This window comes from Equus caballus, chromosome 8, assembly GCF_041296265.1.
Source record: "Equus caballus isolate H_3958 breed thoroughbred chromosome 8, TB-T2T, whole genome shotgun sequence".
In the NCBI taxonomy this organism is placed as follows: domain Eukaryota; kingdom Metazoa; phylum Chordata; class Mammalia; order Perissodactyla; family Equidae; genus Equus; species Equus caballus.
The window spans coordinates 45788643-45813301 of NC_091691.1; the positions used below are offsets into that span (position 1 = coordinate 45788643).

A 24659-nucleotide genomic window follows, 5' to 3' on the forward strand; every position below is an offset into this window, starting at 1 on the left:
TTGAAGTCCTCAGAGAAAGTCAACCTATTGTTTAGAAAAGATTGAACCTGCCAGATGTTTCTAAAACAGCATATTCTTTCAGTCCATGATGATGTGCACCTGGGAAATTGTTCATTAGTAAATCTTTCCATTCCCACTGCCACTCTTTGGTTCAGTACTCAATCAACCGTTGATTGAACTGTTAGCACATCAGTGTATTAAGTTGTCTTCCTCTTGTTCCAGTCTGTCCTCTATGATGCTAGTAGTTACTTCCTTGAAAATCAAATATGCTATGACCATCCTTTAGGGAGCTTCATTGAGGTTGGCTGTGCCCATACCACAGCACAGAAGGCCCTTCAGAGTGTGGCCTCAACATGGCCTCTCTCTCATCTCCCCAGCTCTTCAGCCTTTCTGAGTTTTCCAGTCCTTCATGATATGCCATTCCTTTCTAATCCTCTTTATGTGTGCTCCTTCTGCTGGAATTTTCCCTTCTTCACCTGCATGGCAAAGCCTGCTCATCTTACTAGGCCTACTCAGGCATCAGCTGGTCAGCTTTCTTCTGACAACATATAATGCAATTAGTTATAGTACTGGGAGTTATTACTTAATAGAAATTTTTTTCTTTTAAAAAGCTTTAAACAGATATTGTCTTACCTTTGTGTCCCTGTTGCCTGGCTCCTAAAATATATTTGTTGACTGGAAATTCTATATGAATATTGAAGATATTATATGTAAAGAAGAGACCATCAAGGTGGAGGTTCCATCAGAGAGGCTCTCTGGAGTGGAAAACTCATAGGTTGGATCTTTGGGAAAGTAAGGTTTGTGTGACAGAGATGAAGGTGGAGATTATATCTGAGGTGAAGAACAATATGAAAGGCGATGCCAGGAAGAATTTAGGGTGTATGCTAAAGGAACCAACTTAGATGGAACAGAGAGAACGTAGTGTGGGAAATATGTATTCTCTTAAGTTACACAAACCTAGATTCTCCTCTTGTGCTTCTCTAGTATGTTATTTTAGGCTAATGACTTGACTTCTCTGCGTGTCAGTAGAATGAGCATAATATCAGCTTCACAGGGTTGTGAGGATTGAGAGACGTAACCCAGTAAGATGTGTCATACAGTATCTGACACGTCATAGGTACTAAATAATCTTCTACAGTAGTTGTAGTTGGTTATGTGTTCAGTAAAGGAAGCATTTATCAAATAGATTTTTCTTTGCAGAGCAAACAATTGAAATGTTAATACTCTCTGTATACTAAGGTTTGTGTTTCTTCTCTTCTTTAATATGGTAGTGCTTATGGTGACTTGGGTTTTAGTTCTAGCTTTGCTTTTGGCTCCTTGCTTGATTTATGATGGAAAATTCATAACGTTTGTGCCTCAGGTATATTACTTGTAGGGTTGAAGTGGGTTGACATATCTATAAAATGCTTTCTGTTCTTGGCAGGGAAGTACCATGTAAGTATGGACAACAGTATTTGAAAACTTATGTTTTTCCCCCCGATTGAGAATAAGAGAATGAAAGGGGAAAAATCTGTTAATGCTGTATTGATAGAGTTGGTCGTCTTCTTGCCTAAATTATATTAATTATTCTTGATCTCTGCCTTGGTGTAACCTGTTGAGCATGGTTATTGTGAATATGAATCCTCCTTCTTCTTTGACCTTGAAGACTTTCCAAAAGGAGATGTCTTTACAATAATGATACACTAGGTGAAAACAAGGTAGGGGGAGGGGGTGTTTATAAAAAAAGCTTACTTGAGGCTGGCTCCATGGCCGAGTGGTTAAGTTTGCGCGCTCCGCTGCGGCAGCCCAGGTTTCGGATCCTGGGCACCGACATGGCACTGCTCGTCAGGCCACATTGAGGCGGCGTCCCACTCCCACAACTAGAAGGATGTGCAACTAAGATATACAACTGTGTACAGGGCGGGGGTTGGGGATATAAAAGCAGGGAAAAAAAAAAAAAAGGAAGATTGGCAACAGTTGTTAGCCCAGGTGCCAATCTTTAAAAAAAAAAAAGCTTACTATGACAGTATTGAAAGAGGAAGCTAGTCTGTATTGTCAGCTCAGGCCACAGCTAGAGCTAGTCATTTCTTGACAGATGAAACCATTTCTCAGAAAACATGCTGTTTGAGGGTAGGAGGTGAAGGGACTCTTCATCAGAAGTTTCCTTAACTTTTATCCAATTTATAAGGCACAGTTCTTTTGGGTATTGTATTTCTTCATTCACTTGGTGACAAGAATTTAAGAGTAGATGATGCCCTCATAGAAAAAAGTATATTTTCTTTGTATTTTTCTATTGGTGTTTATTAGCTATTGAGAAATAAGATTTCCTGTGAAGTGTGGTTTGGTTGCTTTTGTGGTATCTCATGCAATATAGTTTGAACTATCTTCATTTTTCTCCTTTTGCTGGATCCTTTAAAAGAAGATAAAGAGGGAGATAACCATAAACTTAGAATGGTAAAGTACTGTGGGTTTAGGGACTGGCTTACAGTCCGGAGGTTATGGGACTCTGTCATTTCAATAATGTCATTTCAGAGGTTTTTGGGCAGAATAGACTGTGGGAGAGGAGTAAGTATGTAACTTTCTGTTTCTTTCTAATTCCAAAGTCAAAAATTTGGTTTGGAATGAAGAGTTCACAGATTTTGGGCTGACTGATAGTAACGGGGCAGGGAAAGGAAACATTTGACTCAGGTTGTAAGGGGACCTGTGTCCACTCTCACTGATATTTTAAACCATACATTACGGTTCTTAATTGGAGAAGAGGCATTGACCCTTTTTGTTATCTTTGTTAGAGAAAAGAAATCATAAAGTCACAATTTCTCATAAAAAGGCTTTGATAGTTTCACTTCCTGAAATGCATATACATACTATCTTTGTAGATAGTTTTAAAGTGCTATGTTTTATTTAACACCAGAAACTCTCATGTTTTTTCTCTGCAAAGATTCTCTTCTGAATCAAAAAGTTGTATATACTTTTAATTTTTTATTAATCTTCTTAATAGAACAGAAGATTTAAAATAAATATCTAATGAGGTAGGTGTATTTGAGAGTTTTGTTTTTAGTCAGTTGAGGAGAAAATATAGGTTCAGCCAACATTTGTAGCCACTTACAAGTAGCTGTAGAGTTTTCCCAAGGATTACCTTCCTTTTTTTGTCTTATCTGCTAGGAAAATTTTTTTTTTTAACTTTTTTTTCTGAGAAAATACAGTGTTTCTCTGCTTTTGCTGACTCTATATAAATAAATGTTAGAGAGAAGCAGGGCCATGGCTTGGGGGCCAGGCTCTGCATGACCCCAGGTGCCTTTCACGTGGCACCCTGCTCTCCATTGGTCAGATGCAGGGGCTCCAAGGAATGGATCATGCCTTTACAGGTGTGAGAGTCAGTGCTTTTAATGAATCGGAGTGACACTTCATCTAAATTTTAAAGCTAGTGGGAAAATAACAGTGAATTCTGGTTCACTGAGGTCATAGTGTCAAATACTCTTAAAAATAAACTGCTGAAGGTCTTTCTCTAGGCTTATTTCCTCAGCTATGGAAGGGTCTGGGGTAGTGACATGCAGGACAACTGAATTCCCAGCACCCTGGAGAGGGAACTTCCCAGTTTTTATGGATTCTTGCCTTTGTTGGCCAAATTGCTTTTTTCAGTTACGCAATAGACACGATTAACCTTTGGGGTTTGTGTTCTTTCTGTGATTACAGGATGAGGAAATACATTCCTTTGGTATTATATTTTGTATTTTGGAGCTTGAATTTTAGGGATTGTGTGGCATTCTAAAAGCATGCATTCTCTTGATAGATGTTATCTAGGAGATATATGGTCTTTAGGTGGCTGACCTTTTTACTATCTCACATAATATCCCAGTTAAAGGATGATTAAACTGTTAAAAAAAAAGCGTTTTAAAAAAAGTGCTTGCTGACATCATCTTTCCGAGAACACTAGTATAAGTGATTTACTATAACAAGATCTTAGTTTTTCCTGTTGACAGATGACATGTAATATTTACAGAGGTCTTGGGTTCAGTCCAGCAGAAACATCTCAGATAAATTGATGAGTGAAACTAAAGCCATTTAACATTTTCTTTCATATGCAGATAATGTAGACAGTGTTTTTACTTTAAAAGTCAGGGAGAGAACGGATATTTAGTATAGATTTCCTTAAGGGGAGCACCCTATAATAGAATGTATTCTCTAGAGTTAAACATCAAACGTGTTCAGTTTATAATTCAGTTACAGTCATGCGTTGCTTAACGACGGGGATAAGTTCTGAGAAATGCATCTTTAGGTGATTTCATCATTGTGTGAACATCGTAGAGTGTACTGACACAAACCTAAATGGTATAGCCTATGTACGCCTAGGCCATACAAAACTCATCTTATGGGACCACAATCATATATGCAGTCCATTGTTGACTAAAGTGTCCTCGTGCGGTGCATGACTGTATTCTGACAGTTGTATATTTAGAATTCTAAGTTAATGTTAATTCTCTTGTTGTGCACATGCTTTCTATTCCTGTCTCATGCTTCTCTTCCTTTCCCATCAAAATGATAAAAGGTAAAGTTTTATATGCCACATATTTAAATTAGCATAAATTGTAAATCAATGAAATTTTTACTTTTAAAAACTAGAAATATATCTAAACTATTATAAACAATCTAAATAATAAAGCATCTTTAGGTGTCTTTTAAAGAATTGGAATATTCCAACTGTGTTTAAATATTTTTAGCACTTAATCTAAATATAGTTAAATGTTAAAAATTATTTAAATATAGTTGAGTACAGATCTATTGAGGAATGAAGAAAATGAAATGTAGTTACTGTGGAAATCTGCTCTCATCTATTTGAGGCCAGTTTTTTTTTTAGGTAGAACAGTCAGTTCTTAGGCATCAAGAATCTGAATGATCCTTTTACTTTTAGGACGGTAGGTGCTTTATTCGTTTTACTCTTTGATTGATTTTTCTAGTTACAGTAGCTAATCTACAAACAGAAGCACTTCCCTTCCTACACCATAGTAATAAACAAAAGGATTACATTTTTGTTCTTCCTTTAAAAAGATGAATAATTTGGGATTTGACTCAACTCTTCTGTGGTGCTAATTTATTTTTTTCTTGGTTTCTCCTGTCATTTTATAAATACCTAGAGCACTGATATTAAAATTAAAAAGTAATGACAAGTTTGAAATGACAATTATGGTTTATCATTCTCTGTTTCAGATGATCACAGTCGTGTTAAACTGCAAAATGCTGAAAATGATTATATTAACGCCAGCTTAGTTGACATAGAAGAGGCACAAAGGAGTTACATCTTAACACAGGCAAGTTGTGTGATGTCGAGCAGATGCCTGACAATGTAATTTTTGTGATTGGTCTGCTTTAAAACATAGCTAAAAGTATGTCTTGACTTCTTTTGGAAATGAAATGTTATTCCAGTGTTTTCTGTTGTTATGGAATGAATTGTAGACATTATAATGTTTTGCAGCTTTGCGTATTTAAAATAAAAGTAAAGTTATTTTTAAAGTTATATATTCCGTGAAGGAGAAATTTTTAGTGAAATCGCTTAGGCCAGTTCTTTTCAGTTAAATTATCTTCCTTGCTTTATATTTGATACAGAACCTTTGTTAATACTTTAACTTCTTCCGTTTCTCTTCACATAACCTGTGTCATCACCAGAGGACTTCTGAAAGCTCTGCTCCACCCAGCTCTCTGGCATATATTTTCAGAGTACAGATATGCCTTGATGGGTCCAGCCTTTCTTCAGTGCAGATGAGGGTGCTGAGAACTGCTGCCCAGAGGACTGGCTAGGAGGCCAGAGAGCCGGATGGTTCCCTGCGGCGTTCTCCCCGATGGCTTCTTGGCACATTGGCCACACCCATGTTTCAGCACTACTTTTCTTCCATTCTGAGATAGTAGAACTGATTTTGGTTTATCCACACCAGCTACCCTTTATTTATCAAATAACAAAGACTTAATTAACATTTCTGCTAGTTAATGATTTTTATATATTCAAAATATTTGAGATTTTTAAAAACCCAAATTGGATCAGAATAACCTGTTACTGAAAGAGAAAAAAGTTTAATGTGGTAAAAGATTCAGTTGAATGTAACTGTGAGCTGTCAGACTATTTCTAGTTCACAGGAAATGAAAATCAATTACTTTATTTTACTTGAAATAAAACAGCTCCTGTAAATCAAAAAGAAAAACAGAAACAATATATATACTAGAGAACATAAGTTCACAATTCAAAGAAAAAATTAAAGTTAGATAATATATATATGAAAAAATACTCAATTCTTCTACTATTTAGGGAATGTAAATTTAAACCAGTGATCAGTTAGCACTTTTCAGCTGTCACAACATTTGAAAGTTTAATGTACTCAGTGATCAGATATGTACAGACATAAAGATATATGTGAGGGTGTTTATTGCAACTTAATTTTAATAGCATAGGACCAGAAATAATAGGGGACTAGCTAAATAAATTATGAAATAATCTGTAAGGGATTAGCTAAATAAATTATGCATTTATACCATTAGTACTGGTTATTTCTGGGAATTAGGAATAAATAGAGACTTTAATTTTCCATTTTATGCCTTTCTGTCATATTCAAAGTTTTTCTTATGAGCATTCCTAGTGTTTTTAATAAACTCATTTTTAGAGTTAAAATTTCTGGGGCCAGCCCAGTGGCACAGTGGTTAAGTTCGCATGTTCCACTTCGCCAGCCTGTGTTTCAAGAGTTCAGATCCCAGGTGTGGCCCTGTGCACCACTTGTCAAACCATGCTGTGGCAGGCATCCTACATATAAAGTAGAGGAAGATGGGCACGGATGTTAGCTCAGGGCCAGTCTTCCTCAGAAAGAAGAGGAGGGTTGGCAGCAGATGTTAGCTCAGGGCAGATCTTCCTCAAAAAAAAAAAAAAATTTACTATTTGAAAAAACTATAATGTTAAAAAATAGAAAAGAACAATTACACTAAATCCCTTATTACTCCCTTCTTTCTATTTCTTTTTTTCAGTCTCATTTCTTGGTTCTTCTTTCTTGTCTTAGTCCTTAAAGATATAGGTGTTTCTGAAGATTCCGATTTAGCAGGGAGGAGGGTTTTCCCTTCTATCTACATTGTAACTTCAACTCTCTGGAACCATATTTTCAACCTTTATATCTTTACATATATATATTTTATAAAACATCGTAAATCCCCGCACAATAAAATGCCACATTAATACCCTATGATTATATTTAAGCCTCTTGTTGGACTGTACCTTTCTTTTTTTTTAATTTTCAGATGTACATCATTATATCTGGATTCCTGTGTAGTTACATCATGTTTACCACCCAATTACTAATTACCATCCATCACCACATCCATGTGCCTTATCACCCCTTTCTGGAAATCTTTTTGTAGTTAACTTGGGTTGGTTGGCTGGCTAGTGATGGCACAAAATTCCTCTTTTGCAGGACTGCCATGATCTGTGGGAGGCAGGGCCTCTCTTTCCACTGGAAGCTGAAGGCACAGAAATTTCCTTTGCCTGCCTCCTTTGCAGCTAGAACATGACCAGTCAGATATTCCCACCCAGGGCTTTGATTCCAGTTTGCTTATAGGCTATGGATGAGTACTACTGCCACCTTAGTATGGCAGTGCCAGCCGAGCAAGTCGATAGTAGTGATAGTATCAGGAACTCTGTCCCAAGATCACTCTCCTTTGGGCAGAATCTTGCCTTACATTGGTTCCTACCTAAGCCTGGTTCTCCAGTCTTCATCTCTGAAAGCCACCTGAGAGCCTGAAGAATTCCTCTTCTGCCTAAGTAAATAAAAGTCGATTTTGATCATTTATAGCCAATAATCCCAACTAGTACAGACCTATTTTTTAATTCAAGTGGATTTAAAGTCTTATTTGCTGTTTATGATCCAATACATTGTTCTCAAACCAGAAGCATACTTGAAGGAGTTTTCCTTGAGCCTTCCTCTGTCCCCTTTCTCTTATCTACCTTTTCTTCTCTATTCTCGCAGGGTCCACTTCCTAATACATGTTGTCATTTCTGGCTCATGATTTGGCAGCAAAAGACCAAAGCAGTTGTCATGCTAAACCGAGTTGTGGAGAAAGAATCGGTGAGTAATACTTCATTTTTACAGATTAATGTATTTTCTATGATCATTAGCTTATAAATGTGTTCATATTTCTTTTGGGATAGTCATTCATTAGTTTGGCCTTTAATTGCCAAATAGAGTTCAGGGTATTTCAGATCAGAAGAACTAATGGTATCCTTTTCCTTTCTTACCTTAAATATTTAAATAACAATTGTGGACCACTGCCACCATGATATAAATATAATGGAACAAATACTGACTAGTAGTGATACATAGATCTTTGGAATCCCTAAGCTTTATTAGAATCTTTACAATTTGCTATTATCAAAGTCTTGGAAATTTTGTAAACAATTAAAGTGACAGGGTTTTTAAAATCTTTATTATTGGCTCTTAGGTCATGAGACAGTAATTATGAGAATATAGATTTATTGAAATTTGAAATACAATCTAAACAGTGCTAATTAGTAGTGTAACTTTGATTAAGTCTTAACTTCTGTAGCTTTAGATTCCTTTTCTGTCAAATAAGCAAATGGAAATTATTGTCAATAAGGTCTTTTCCAGCCTTAAGATCTTGCACTGTCCTTCAGATTCCTGGTGCTTACTTTTTTCTAAGTTCATCATGGGACCGGCCTGGTTGCATAGTGGTTAAGTTCGCACACTCCACTCTGGCAGCCCGGGGTTCATAGGTTCGGATCACAGGCACAGACCTAGCACCATTCATCAAGCCACACTGTGGCAGCAATCCCACATAATAGAGAGGGAGATTGGCATGGATGTTATCTCAGTGACAATCTTCCTCAAGCAAAAAGAGGATTGGAGGGGCCGGCCCAGTGGCGCAGCAGTTAAGTGCGCACATTCCACTTCGGCAGCCCCAGGTTTGCCTGTTCAGATCCTGGGTGTGGACATGGCACCACTTGGCAAGCCATGCTGTGGTAGGCATCCCACATATAAAGTAGAGGAAGATGGGCACCAATGTTAGCTCAGGGCCAGCCTTCCTCAGCAAAAAGAGGAGGATTGGCAGTAGTTAGCGCAGGGCTAGTCTTCCTCAAAAATAAAAAAGAGGAAGATTGGCAACAGACGTTAGTTCAGGGCCAATCTTCCTCACAAAAAATAATAAATAAATTTACTTTTGCTGGTTTTCAATGGTGGTGAAAATTTTTCTGATGTATTTCTAATCTGAAGTGAAATTGACACATCAGAATGTCCAGCAGTGTCAGCATAGTCATTTAGAGTGGTTTTTCATGGTTTCCAATGTAATTTAAAAATTAAGTGATGATGACATTGTCAGTTTGAACAGTTTGAGCAGCATTGCAAACTAGAGGACTTATGTTTTATCCCTCATTTTGGAATATAATTGCTATATTAATAAGATTAAGATTGCCAGTGGAAATTAGAAATCATATTTATAGTGGTTGGATGCAGAAGCTTAATAAGATTCAATTTAATTATTTGGGGGAAGATTACTTCATGGGTGGCCGTGTGTTGTTTATTAAGTTGACCGTAACGTCTGATTATCTTTCTTTTTGTGATGTTAGCAGCCATTATTGGTCAGTGCTTAGTTCGTTAATTAATTAGGGGCTACAAAATAGTGATATTCCAATTTTATCCTTCCTTCTTGAGTTTTTGTTGGAATAGTTCTATTAAAAAAACAAAGAAACGTCCTATTCTAGTTAGTTGACCACTTTTGTGTAGGAAAAGTGGTTTTCAAAATAGAGTTGATTCTCTAGTGTCCTCAACAGGTGACCAATTAGGTTCTTTTGCTGTGAGGGCCGTGGCAGGAGCAGATGAATTATTGTGAACTCACGGATCTAAACATACTTGATTAATTTCACTTGATTGCAGTTATTATCCTTCTTAGTACTCAAATTGTCCCTTCATGGGCCAGCTGGAATCTCTTCAAATTGGGCCCTGTATCCTTTCAACACAAACCTAAGAGTCTTTAATAGCTTTCTTGCTATCTGGAATGACTGCATAATGCAGGCTCATCTTAAACTCTTCTTTATACAATCAGCCATTTCTTTTTTTGTTTTGTTTTGCTTTTGGTGAGGAAGATTTGCTCTGAGCTAACATCTGTGCCAGTCTTCGTCCATTTTGTGTGTGGGTCACCACTGCAACATGGCTTGACAAGTGGTGTAGGTCCGCACCCAGGATCCGAACCCCACGAGCCCAGACTGCTGAAGTGGAGCACTCCAGATTTAACCACTACACCACAGGGCCAGGCCCAAGAACCAGCTGTTTCTTTAAGGAGCCTTAGTTTCTTTTAATAGGCACTGATATTTCAAGATCACAAAAAAATAGGGATATTTATTGTTACTGAGTTGGTCATTGTTTTTAGAGCTTTCCAGTGAACAGAGCTAAGGAAAGATACTTGTGTGTTAAGATAGCATACCTAGGGCCTGGCCCGATGGCACGGCGGTTAAGTGCTCATGTTCTTTGGCAGCCCGGGGTTTGCCAGTTCAGATCCTGGGTGCGGACATGGCACTGCTTGGCAAGCCATGCTGTGGTGGATGTCCCACATGTAAAGTAGAGGAAGATGGGCACGGATGTTAGCTCAGGGCCAGTCTTCCTCAGCAAAAAGAGGAGGATTCGCAGCAGTTAGCTCAGGGCTAATCTTCCTCAAAAAAAAAAAAGATAACATACCTCAAGAGTTCATAGTGATATTTGCAATTCAAATTTAGGATAATAGGGGTTGGCTTAACCCTTTCTACCTTGTATCTGTTACCTCCTTTTTCTAGATTCCTGAATCCTGGTTCTCAAAGACACTAGGGATGTAGAAGATCTTACAGTGACACATTTACTTTGTCCCATATTACACACAAAAAATACTCATAATAATAATACCAACTCCATCACCAAAATAATTACTGAAAAAAAATTTTAAATTTTTGGTTTTTCCATTCTCTGTTGTTTTAGTTGTACTTTACTTACATTGTCAGAGTATATAGCACCCTATAGTCTCTCTCTCTTTTTTTTTTAAAGATTTTATTTTCTCCTTTTTCTCCCCAAAGCCCCTCAGTACATAGTTGTATATCCTTAGTTGTGGGTCCTTCCAGTTGTGGCATGTGGTATGCTGCCCCAGCATGGCCCGATGAGCAGTGCCATGTCCACACCTGGGACTCAAACTGATGAAACACTGGGCCGCCGCAGCAGAGCACGCAAACTCAACCACTCGGCCACGGGCTGGCCCCTAGTCTCTCTCTTATATCCCTTTTAAAATCTTAGTTCTACATATAAATATGTATTTAATATTCATCATCAGTCTTTGTTGATATCTCTCCAGTTCTGTCTATAGCTCGTTCTCTAGTGGATCCTGAGTTAGCGCTCATGGACATGATTTCTTACATCTCGCTGACAGTTCATCTGCTATCTTAATGCTTAAAAGTCAGTTTGGCAGGATACAGGATCCTTGACTCGTATTTGCTTTTTTTTGAGCAAGTTAAACATATTACTCCATTTCCTTCTGGCATTACAAATTACTGTCAAGGTCAAATAGATGTTTTATTTCCTTTGTAGGTCACTTGTTCTTTTTACCTAGGTTACCCAAAGGATTTTTTTCCCTCAAATCTCATTAATTTTACCAAAATATGTCCTAGCATTGGTCATTCTGGGTCACTTTTTCCAGCTGCACAGTGTGCTATTTCAACATGTGATTTCAAATATTTTTCCTTTTTTTAAAGAAAATTTATTGAATTCTACTTGTTAGTATTTATTCTCTTCCCTTGCTTCCTTTGGTGTGTTCTTTGGGTCCTCCTATTATGCATGTTCGATTTTCTTTGCCTATTTTTATATTTGTCACATTCTGTTTAAATCCTATTTGTCTCTCTCTCCATTTTTTTTAGCCTTTTTTTTTTTATGCTCTTGGGGAGGGGGAGGAAGATTGGCCCTGAGCTAACATCTGTTGCCAGTCTTCCTCTCTTTTTTTTTTCTCCCCAAAGCACCAGTACGTAGTTGTATATCCTAGTTGCAAGTCCTTCTAGTTCTTCTATGTAGGATGCCACCACAACATGGATTGATGAGCGGTGTGTAGGTCCACGCCCGGGATCCAAACCAGCGAACCCTGGGCCACCAAAGCAGAGGCAAACTTAACCACTATGCCACTGGGCTGATGCCCTTCTTTTCTTTTCTTTTTTTATTTTTTATTTAAAAAAAAATTTCCTCCTTTTCCTCTTCTTTTTGTCTTAAGGCATTATCTCTTGTATTTATTCATGCCTCTGTTCCTTTTAGTTTTATTAATTTTCATTTCTGAAATGTGTTCTATTATTTCTAATTCTTTTCTGCTTCTGTCACCTCATTTCTGAGTTGTTCTAATTTCTCATTTATGCTCTTTCACTTCTTGTATCATTTTGTAAGTGTTTTTTAGCACCTTTTGAGGTATTAGCTCATAGTATTCATTTGTTTTGGAGGCATTTTTCTTTGTTATTTGTAGCTATTTGTGATTTAGAAAAGGAGAAATGGCCATATTTTACAAGGAAGTTTCTCTGGTGTTTTTTCCTAATGAAAGACTCTTTATCTCACCTTGCCTCAGCCTGCTGGCTTCAAAATTTGGCTTTGGGGAAGATGCTTTTATTGTCACAAATGTGAATTCCATATCAGCAGTTCTGCCAAAATATCACAACTCTAAGTAAAGGTGGCTTATCTTCTGATTCTCTCCCTTGATTTAATTTTAGTAAGTAAATGTGCAGTATTATTTCTAGATATGTAGTATTTAGTAGCAGATTCATAGGTATTTGTGGAAAATACTTGTAAAAGCCTTTTTAATACTGTTTGAAGATAAGATTCTTGCAAGAGTTTGATACTTTTAGAAACATGAAGTGAATGCCAGTATGGTGTTAAAATATAGGTTGTCATGCTTTAGAAATGGCATTCATTTTTATTTTATGTACATGGTGTCTGTTTATAGCTTTTTTAGTGTATAAGTTATGGGAACATTTTACAAACCTGATTTTATAGAATGTCAATCTTATCAAAATGTATTAAACATCAAATATAGTGTGACTATTCCTAGATTTGGGTACTTGAAAAAATATGGCTTGTATGTATCTGGTTTGTTTTCCTTTTCCAACTTTTTATAGTTTCATAATGTCTATAAACTAAAAAAAATCATATACATATTCTTAAATTTAGGTTAAATGTGCACAGTACTGGCCAACAAAAGACGACCGAGAGATGCTGTATAAAGAAACAGGATTCAGTGTGAAGTTCTTGTCAGAAGATGTGAAGTCATATTATACAGTACATCTACTGCAGTTAGAAAATATCAATGTAAGACTTTTCATGACCAAAAGATTGGACTTTGTATGATGATTTTAACAATTATTGTTTGTTATTAGATTTGAAGTTTGGGGCAGCACATACATTTTGATAATATCTATAATAATATATAGTCCTAACCATTTGTTTTTAGATTGTGTTCCTATATATGGTAGCTCTCTAAGGACTCTGAAGAAACCCTAGAAAGTAAGAATTTTAAAGTTCAGGTTGATAGTTGAGGATTGAAATTAATTTATTAAAATTATTTTGGGCATTAAGAGAGAGGATTTTAGAATCAGGCCGACCTGGATTCAAATCCCAGCTCTGCTACTTAGTAGAAGTCTCCTTGGGACCTGTTCTCAACCTCCCTAAGCCTTTCCTTATCTGTAAAATGGAGATTATAATATCTCCCTTTCAGGGCTGTTTTGGAGATCAGATGAAGATGTGCATGCAAAGCACCTGATGCAGTGTAGGTGTCCAATAAACAACCGTTCCTGGTATTTACTACTGTTGAGAGTAGCAAGGTATTTGAGAAAATAACTTAGCGGAATAGTGTTAATTCAAGTAATTCACCACACAGAAATTTGTCCTTATTGAGTTGGGTAAAATGGTGAAATAAGTTTAGCATTTGGTCTCAAGAACATTTCCTTGGATTTTTTTTTCCAGAAATATAAGAATTGTTCCTTGGTGTTTGGTCCAGATCCGTGTATATAGTAGATTGTGAGCCTGCTGTTGTCTGGCTGGGAAGCAAGACATTTCTCCCCCTTTTCCCACTTACCTCTTTTACCTTCATTGTGTTGTAATTAGAATAAGTAGAAAATATGAAATGAAAGTGATTCTGAGGTGCTTTAGAAACTACGAAAACCAGAAAATAGGAAAATATTTGTTTGCCCAAAAATGACTTCAGGAATATATCTAGTCTATAAAGTGAGATGCTGTTTTAGTTAACTCTTAAGTGAATTAAGTGATTAGCATAGGATCATTAACAACCAAAAAAAAGCTTTGCAGAGAAGAGAAAGGGTATAAATATAAGTACTTTTTAGATACATAGAAATATGTTTTATGGTTGATCTCTGACTTTTATTGCATACTGTAAGCACAGGTGCGTACTGTGTGCTCAAGGCCCAGGTCCAGTTTCCCATGACATCCCTAACTAAGCTTATTATCTAATCACTTGGGTCATCTAACAAGGGTCAGGTTGAGAATTACAAGCCTTAGACTTACTTATAAATTTCCCTTACTGGATTTATTTTGCACCAACTATCCATTTACTTATGTCTCAAACTGCATTGAGATACATCCATAACTATTTGGTACTGGATCGTACCGTGCTCATTCCCAGAAAGAGAACTGCATTTCCATAAACTTCTCATGGTTCTCTGAATCATCTTCTCTTGGTATTTATCCCAGGTACCTCATCTGCTTATGGCATTAAAATTGATTTAGATGGAGAAGAGCGTAGATGTTTTTCCTTGTTTCTGAAATCTATCCTAATTGAGAATTGATTATACCTCAAATAGTAATAAAATAGAATGACTTTTGTGTTTTGTTTATCAGTTTGCAAAACACTTTCACATAAATATCTTTTGGCCCACGGTCTTCTTGTAATTTAGATAAATATTCCTAATAATCTCGTATTTCATATTTTTAAAAAATAATCCTAAAATCCATTAAGGATAGGATTTTTTCCACAAATAGGTTACTTGGGTAATAAGTGACTCAGAACTCAAATCCTGATCTCCTAACTTCTAATGACATGAGGCTGTCTTTTGAAAAAGATGCTAATCTTATCTACCTCAGGATCAAGTGATTTACTGCTATAACATACCTAGACTCAGTGCAAGATCCATAATTATTAGCTTTAGTTCTGTGTATCTGTTTCTTTGTAATATTAATGAATTGGGAGGGACTGCAGGAGCGAGAGCAGTTGAAAAGAACAAGTTGAGGGAGAAGGAAATAACAAGGGGTCGAGGGAAGGTGATGATGAAGTAGGGGAGTGATAGCCAACCTCACCTGCAGACCTTTGTTGAGATTCCTGAGGTGCAGAGAACCAGTTTGCTTCTAAAGGAGCCTGGCTTGGAGCTATTAACAGATCTGTGCAGGCCTTGCTCTTTTAGAGACTTCCAGTCTAATGGAACAGTAAAGCTACAAACCTGCAGCCCTTTCCAGTGTCTTGATTAGAGCTAAGAATTTGAACTTTTGCCTCTGAATGGTGAGAGTCCATCTCTGCTTTTAAGGTGGCCCCGCAGCTTAAGCTATGGAGCTGGTTTTAGGGGCTTTTTTAAATCTAAGGCCATCTAGAGTACTTATTTGTCTTTAAGGTTTTTCTTTTTCTGTTGCCCTTAACTATTTTCCATAATATTATTGGCCAGCTTTATGTTTATTACATTTCAGGAATACTGTTGTAATGCTGACTGCCTTCTATTTCTCTGTCCTTGTAGATGTGCCCAAAACAGAATGAGTGCCTAATTATTATGATGCTCAACTGGGATTTGATTCAAAATAGTTTAATCAGTTTATCCCACCTAGAATGTCCTCCTCTCTTTTCTGCCTATTTATATCCCACACATCCTTTAGCACTACCTTGTGCCCCATTTCTTACTTAGGTCTTAATATGTCTGTGATGCATTCATTCCTAACAGCTGTGAACTTCCTGCACTTCTCTCCATAATTTAAATTTTAGCCTTTTATTGGCTTGTTCAATACTTGTGTATGTCTGTGTTTTGACTCCATAACAAGGTTTTCAACTCCCCCTGGAGTTGTTCTAGCGGGCTGGGTATATATTATTAAGGAAGCACCCAAGAATTATTTAAAAATTCAGGACATTTCCAAGAGAAGAGGCATATAGTGAGATAACAGTATTTATTAGAGGAAGTACCTTTAGTGAAGGAGGTCAGGAAAACCACCTCTAAGAAAATGATTGATCTGGGACCTGTAGGCATTAATTAAATAAAAGAGAGAGGATAGAAGTGGGGTAGAGTTCCGGAAACTATTTCAGGAAGAGGGAATATCTTGGGCAAATCACCTGATGGAGCTCGCTGAGCTCTAGCAACTGAATAAAGGTCCTGTGGTTGGATTATAGAAAACCAGCAACGACACGATACAGGGTGAGATTTGCCAGAATTATATCAACATTTTCCCTATTTAAGGAATAACTTCTATACTTTCTGGGTTTGAAACTCAGCAATGAAAAATTCAATATACGAAAATGTGTGGACAGGGTCCTTGCCCTTGCCATTGTCCTCCCTTCTGCAGTTGCACCGAGTACATTGTCAACCACACTATACCCGAGTGGTTGATCTCAAACACAAGAGTGATCCTTCTACCATGCTCTAAAAAATCCTTGCAGAGCCAGCACAGAAGTCCAAGACCAACCCAGCTTGGTCCTTGCCTCCTTGTCTACCTTCTTCTCCTTCAGGCACTCAGGATTTGTTCTTGCTAAAAGACTTACTCCTCAAATAGGTTGTTCCTTGGGTGTCCTGCCTCTGTATTGCTTTTCTCTCTGCTTAGAAGCAAGCCCAATGCCTAACTATTCCTGTCAGTCTCCTCTCCTCCTGACCTGGTGAGTTCTACTTACCTTTCAAAATGAATTGCAGTAACTAAGTGTTTAACACAGACAATATAATGATCCTGGCAAAAATTGATGAGGGACTGAACTAAGGCAGTGTCAGTGAGGGTACAGATTTTATAGATTAAATCTGTATTTAGGAGACAGGGTTGACAAACTTTGCTGCTGTCCAGGTATAGAGGAAATATTAAGTGAAGAGACTGAAAATGTGGAGAGGTTTACAATTATTGGAGCTTATTAGGGGCTAAAATAAAGGCAATTAGTGAGTATAATGTGTTAAGCATTTACCATGTGCAGGCATATATTAGGCGCTTTAGAATGATAGGCTTATAAGGTAAGTACTATTTTTAACCCCATTTAAGGACGACAAAACTAGGGCTTATGAAAGTCTTTTGGAAGCATAATCTTGGTACCTTCTATATGTGCCTAAAGTGTGACAATAACTGGGCCTGGCACCATAGAGCTGTGTAGATTTTTTATGATTATAAAATTGGTAATCATCTTAAATATATTGATGATAATAATAGTTAACTTGAATTTGAATAGCTTTAGACAGCATACACTTAAATTGCCATAAGCCTAAAGCTCCCCATTGTCTTATACCACCTGCTCCATTCATAGATTATATGAATATGAATCCATATATAATGAGCTAGATATCCCTATTCAAAGACTTTAAATTTGAATTCTCCTTCAAAAAATGTACATGAGATTTTGCCTTAAAAAGAATGATGAACCACTGACATTTTCATGCAGAGTGTGGTATTCATAATGCAGTATTTTACAAAGAACACTTGGCAGGCGTGTGCGGGATGGCTGGAGATGGAGACAGCCACGCTATTGTGGATGCAACCCGGTATGCATGGGGTGTAAGGTGCAGCAGAGGGAAAGAGATGGAAGGGCCCAACTGGACCTCACAGAAGGGAAACTAATGTGACTCGGTGACGTAGGAGAAGGAAAGGGTGCTTCCACAGTTCTGAAAGAAGGAGTTTGTCAAAAATTGTAGCGTCTAAATGTAGGGCTTGTTTGGAATAAAGATGAATTTTGTATTAGCTTTCTCTCCTTTGGCAACCCTTTTTTCCCCTCTCATTTTTTTCCAGCATGAAAAACCGGGAAAAGGAGTCCAGTCATACATATACACATTTCGTTTGTACCATAGTAGTAAACATAGACATCTTATTACCTAACGTGGTCCTTTGGGAATTAGATGATTTTTGTGAGCTGCTGTTTTTGAATCTTCTTTCAGTAGGGGTAAATTAATAAAAATTATCCTCTCAAGAAGTTCTTTAGTCTGGTCCTGTAGGGAAAGAAAAAGACTGATTTTAAAAATCTATTAGTAGGGAAGACTGTATTATACAAACAGTCGTGAGCATTTCTGGGAACTGGCTTTGAGTATCCCAGACAGCATGACCTGAATTTGAAAAAAATCAAGAGACCACTAGTCTTGAGCCAAAATTATAGAAGCAAAGAAAAAGCAAGCAGTTGCTCAGAATTTGGGGGTAACCATAGGTTTTGAGCCAAGAAGTGATGCAATAATTGAGCACACAACCATATAGGAACACTGGGCCACACCCTAGAGAGCACAGCTTGCACTGGAGCAGGGTCCTGGCACCACACCTCCCAGACCCGGGAGCTCCAGCAGGACTTGGTTTAGGCTCCCATGGGCCAAGTCTGGCCCTGCTCTGCATGGTCAGCACTACATGGAGGCTGATGAGCACAGCAGGGTGATTTGTCAGGGAAAAAAAGGAGTTAAAAACACCTCCTGGAAACTTAGACCTCATTAAAAGAAAATAGGACTTTAAGTATACCCCTGGGCTAATCAGAGACCAGCCTCTTTAGCCCATTCCTATGTTGGTATTGCGTTGTTACCTGTGCATTAATGGCTTTGTAAAAGGAAACTACAATTTAGCCTTCTTAATTTGGAATGTTTTAAATACTTTTTTTAATACAGCAAATTTAACTCCCTTTTTTACATACAGTAAGATTGAGTTTTTTTGGTGTACAGTCTGTGAGTTTTGACAATGCATTCAGTTGTGTAACCCCCTCCCATCAAGATAAAGAACAAGTTCTATCATCCCCCAAAATTTTCTCCTGCTGCCTGTGTACGGTCAGCCCTACCCTCCACTCCTAGCTCCTGGCAACCACTGAGCTGGTTTCTATTCCTATAATTTCGCCTTTTCCAGACTGTCATATAAATGAAATCATATGGTATGTAGCCTTCAGAGTCTGGCTTCTTTCACTTAGCATACTTATTTGGAATTTAAAAAGGAATGTTTTGAAATCTAGTAATCACAATGATCATTTTAATTCTAGTACCTTCAGTATATCAAGCACCTGTGGATCCCAGTGTATTTGGAATTTGGAATTATAAAAGCTGAATGATAAGAAAAATTAGCCACTATAATTAAAAAAATTTTTTTTTAATTCTGCAGTGTGTTTTATCAGTGTTAATGCCTCATGTAATCAAGTCTAGGGCTTACGAGTCTTAATTTCTACTGAAAAAAGGGAAAATTTATATTTAAAGAATGAAAGCTAACTTTATTTTTGAAAATTTGTATTGAAAGCAGGATGCTATAATAATAGTCCCTAGCTGGTAGCCATTAAAAATATCGTGGTTCTTTTATGTTGCTTCTATGTCTCTGTTAGGGAGGGGGAAATTGCCTCCGTCTATCCTTCTTGGGTTCTTCTGGTTGGACTAATAATAAAATTGACGCAAGACCAGATTAACAGGATAAAAACCTAGTGAGGAATGACAGGGCAAAGAAACTTAGGTTTGGGGTATGTAATTAGTGAGGAATTCAAACTTGAAGTAGTAAATTAGCAAGTTGTGTTTACATAGGCTTCTCAGCCCTGAATTCCCTGGCTCTCATGATAAGGATGCAGGGAGAGCACCTTTCAGCTGGGGGATTTATTTCCTGCTTTCAGGGGGAACAAAGAAAAGAGTGTCAAAATGCCTCTTTTTGTATTGGCTGCTTCTCGAGTAATTTCAATTCAGAGTAATTACTATGCTATTGTGGGATATTTTGGGGTCGCCTGCCCTGGGCCCCAACATCTCCTCTCTCCAAAAAAGTTCTATAATAAAACTGAAAAATTATGCAAAGACATGTTGGAGGATTGCTGCTTCATTTAAAGAAATGAACAGTATAAGGTACAGAAGTGCTCCTTGGGGCAAAAGCAATTGGCAAAAGCTAAGGAACATTTTCATAATGAGTTAGTCAGAAATGAAGATCATCAGGCATATCCAGCAAGTGATAGTGAATGCCAGGCAGGCTTTAAGAGACAGGAAACATTTAGCATGTTGGTAAACCATTTTAGTACATCAGCAAAGGCATATAAACAGTTTTAGGACTGGAAATTATTACCATGGAGTAAAGCAGCAATTAGAAAAGCAATTTCAATTAAAACTGTAAAGATTGTTTCTTTAAATTAATTCTTGAGTTGCTCCTCTGTGCCTGTATAGCTAAATGTAAAAGGTAACTCATATAATAGAAAAGATTATGTCTAAAAAAACTTTGGAATTCTTAAAAAGGAAACCATTAAAGAATGCAAAATTGTACTGGTAGGAATTTTTAAAAATAGGAAAAAGAATCCACTCATCATGATGTATGAATTAAAGAAAATATTGGCAACATGTATGGTAGAGGTCAGTGGTTAAGAACCCCAGTGCTGCACCAGGCTGCCTCTTCAAATCCTGGCTCTGTCATTTTCTGAAGGTGTGACCTTGGGTAAATTATTTAACTTTCTGCCTCAGTTGTCTCATCTGGAAAATGGGTTTTAATAAGATTGTCGTATGGATTGAGGTAATGTATAAAAAGCTTAGAACATGCCTACAAAATAATGTGTTATAGAAGTGTTAGTTCTTATTATATTCCAAATTCTCCTAGAGAAAATCTTCCCAAACTTATATAAGTGATTATCAAAAACCAAGTGAAAAATCATGGTACGAAAGGCCCATAAGGATTAAAAGCATTACATAAAACACATAATCTTTCTGAAGTAGTTTTTTAAAAGAAAAAATTGGAACTAACTTTTCCCCCTTGATTTTCACTTTTTAGAGTGGTGAAACCAGAACAATATCTCACTTTCATTATACTACCTGGCCAGATTTTGGAGTCCCTGAATCACCAGCTTCATTTCTCAATTTCTTATTTAAAGTGAGAGAATCTGGTTCCTTGAATCCTGAACATGGGCCTGCAGTGATCCACTGTAGTGCAGGCATTGGGCGGTCAGGCACCTTTTCTCTCGTAGACACCTGTCTTATTCTGGTAAGTGCTCCTTATGATCTAATTATAGTCTTGTTTTCTTTTTTTATTGTTTCTAATGTAAGTATCCCAGAACTGTTTTTTTCAAACTTAAACTTCTTTTTTTGGAAAACCTAAAAATCTCATTTACACCCTTTCAGCTGCCTCTTATTTGTGACCGGTGGGGCTTCGTCCAAGATAATTCTAGAGATCTCCAAGAAAACATTTTTTACCTAGTAGTTTTATATTACAGAAATAATAGGTCCCTCCCCTCCCCTTATTCTTCAAATGTAAATTGATATATAATATTCAATTCCTTCCTCCTCAGACAAGCACTTCTCTTGTCTTAATTTCCTTATTTACAAACTAAGGATAATGATAGTATTTTCCTTACAGGGATGTTGTGGAAATTAAATGAATAAATACATTTAGAACACTTAGAAGAGTCCCTGGTATTTTCTAAGCACTCAATAAATGTCGGTATTGTTGTTGTTCCCCTGAGATTCCTATCTGTACCATCAAGGGCTGCATTCTTTCTCCACCAACCGATTCCAAGCCCCAGACTGGATACCGGTCTATACCTTTTCTCTTTTTAGGATGTCTGTTTTTCCTGCCTTGGGATATAGGGCACTTCTAGGCTATAGAAATGGTTGAGTCTTAACATATCTACTGCATTACCTTACCACTCTGCCTATATAGAGAATACTTCAATCAAAGATTGGATTGTTACATTAAAGTGAACTTTGACATGTTTAAAAACTCTAGTGTCTACTTTGCAAATGGTGTATATTAAAACTGGATTGTGTGTTTACACCTGTTCCCTACTAAATATAACAACTTTTTTCTTTTTCCTTGAGGTGGGGCCATTGTGGTTATAATACCAGATCAGTAGTCCAGGGCTGGTGCAGTGGCTCTACAGTGTCATTGTGGGTCTGGACTCTTTCTTCTCCACCATCTTTAGAGGTCTGCTGTTCACAGACATAAAGGTGGAAGGGCACTGGGCAGAAAGGTTTACTCCTGCTAAAACTTTTCTTTTTTTTTTTAAAAAAAGCACTATTCTCAGTGGATTTATCTTTACGTAAGCCAGAACTGCTCATAAAGCCCTCCCTAGACCAAACACTGGCCGAAGTGAGTGAGATTAGTATGATTGCTTTGCATTCAATTGTGGATCAGCTAAAGGACCAGAAGTCCTCCATCTACTACTTGAACAGTTGAGGTGTGGTGTGGGTGATGGATGCACTGGGATGACCGTTTTGTGCATAAAGAGTTAGAGCTGCAGTGGTAACTTACCTTGTTCTTGAGGAGGAGGAACACAGCACATGCCAAAACTCTTAACAGTTATCTAGTATTGCTTCTCTTTCCCAGACTCTCACAACGAAAGGTTTGACTAATTTTTGCCTTTCTTGCAGATGGAAAAAGGTGATGATATTAACATTAAACAACTGTTACTGAATATGAGAAAATATCGAATGGGACTTATTCAGACACCAGATCAACTCAGATTTTCGTATATGACTATAATAGAAGGAGCAAAATTTATAAAGGGAGATTCAAATATACAGGTAAACCTTTTTAGGGGAAAAATAGTACCTTTGTATGAGAGATGATTAGCACCAAATAACAGCACTCTGTTGAAGCATTTATCATCTCCCTTCCTTCCGAAAAGCATATTTACATTAATGTAGTAAATCCAGCTGCCCATCTTAAAATTGTAAAATTTAAGCTCACTTCCTCCTATGTAGCTCAGCCTCATGTTAAATCCAGCCTGTTCTCAAAAGCCCTAGTGGAAATAAGATTTCATTAAAGAAAGTAAAATTTTTATGTAAAGAGAGTTTAAGCATTTAATCATTAAAATAAACCAGAAAATTTAGGTACTTTTACCCCATTAAAAACTTGACCTGGGATTTTAGAACACTTAGTTTATATAAGATATTTCATTTTATAACAATGAACGACTCAAGTACTTATCACAAACATAATTAAATTCCAGTAGAATGTTATATTTTCTCTAGTTTGTGGCTTTATTCTCATGAAGATATTTTTATTCCACATCTGCAAAAGCTGAGTTCAAAGACTGATTATCAGAAATCTGAGTTATATACTAACATAACACGTAAACTAGAAACAGAAATAACAACAGACCCCCTTTTCTTGTCTGATCTAATCACGTAGTGTTGGATATAAGTAGATAGAATCTCTTTCTTTATATATCTCTTATATGAACACATTTACTAGCCCTTTTATTTCTGTGATTACTAGCCAAAACAGGAAAATTCTGAATAAGCCTTTTATAACTTAGAACAGACCATCTGTCATGGTGGAATTAAGTATAAGAGTTAAGTATTGTATAGATTTCAAAGACATTAAAATTCTTAAGCAATTTTATTTATCAGTAGCTAACTTTTTTGTTCTGATCATTAGTGCTATTTTAACTGTTCAAGACAAACTATCAATAAAATTTTTGTTTTATTAAAAAGTTTTTTTTCAAATTTTGACATAGAATTAAAGAATAATTTTTAATGAAGAGAAACATTAGGTTACTTAATGCCATCAGTCAGTAAAATAGTATGTAGAAGATTAAGCTCACAAAACAAGAGACCCTACTTCATAAATCATATTTTGGGAACATTGGGTTTGCTGGGGCCAGCATTGGGTTTGCTTGGCAATGAACAGTGATTTAGGAGAAGTAAAAGTTATCTGAAATGTTTAAGATTAGGAAAATCTCTCTCTCTCGCTCTCTCTCTTTTTTTTTTATCTCAGCTTCTACCAGCTTAAATCTGGAATTTAAAAAAAGTTAAGTAGTTATATCAAACTTCCCCCATAATAGTGTGCCTTCACTAGTTGCCGTTTATTGCTTATTTCCTGGTGGTTCTTACAGACTGAGTAATTGTAGGAATGTGGTATCCTTTGGGTAGTATCCCTCCCTCCGCTTTAAATGTTTTCAAGTTTTGTTTCTTTAGTTTTAGAATATATATGTACTTACTTGGAGGATCTTTTTCACTATAGAGATGAATTTTATGGACCTACTTTTTTGTGGTCTTTATTATTATGACAGTGCAGTCTGTGGCTTAGAAGAATTCTTTCTGTCCCAATTTATGTGATATGGTAACCATCAGATTCTCAGTTTACTCTTAATTTATCATTAGCACCCCATTCAAAGCCAAGGCATTCTCTGCTCCTGTTCCAGATAAGATGTTGCAATTGTCTCTGTATCTTCTGGGTGCTCAGCATCAGAAAAGCCTGTTACCCAATCAGAGGGGTCAGTTTCCACAGAAATGATCCTAGCAAGTCTCTAATAATTTATGTGGTGCTGTGAATTTTCTCTATTATAAAAATAATTAATGAGTACATGTTAGGAATAAAAGAACTAAAAAAATGTGGAAATATATCATGTACAAAGTGGAAGTCTTCGTTAGCTTACCCACCCCAAATTTGTAACCATTTTGGCATGCATGTATTCTTCCAGGAATGTGTATTTATATATACAGTTTATTCACTTTGCGTAGATATTTTTCTCATCCTAGAACTCCACTGTTCACTACTATAGCC

General features: G+C 36.8%; 1 protein-coding gene across 2 annotated transcripts in view; it reads left to right on the forward strand.

The window, feature by feature from the left end:
- PTPN2 (protein tyrosine phosphatase non-receptor type 2) overlaps positions 1-24659 on the forward strand; it is an 85569-nt gene that overhangs the window by 42880 nt on the left and 18030 nt on the right. For both annotated transcript variants that reach the window (XM_023647484.2, XM_023647483.2), the window contains exons 3-7: positions 5185-5285; positions 7974-8072; positions 13176-13313; positions 20925-21134; positions 22520-22672. In XM_023647484.2, the coding sequence (XP_023503252.1) occupies positions 5185-5285; positions 7974-8072; positions 13176-13313; positions 20925-21134; positions 22520-22672 (701 nt within the window). The remainder of the gene's footprint in view (positions 1-5184; positions 5286-7973; positions 8073-13175; positions 13314-20924; positions 21135-22519; positions 22673-24659) is intronic.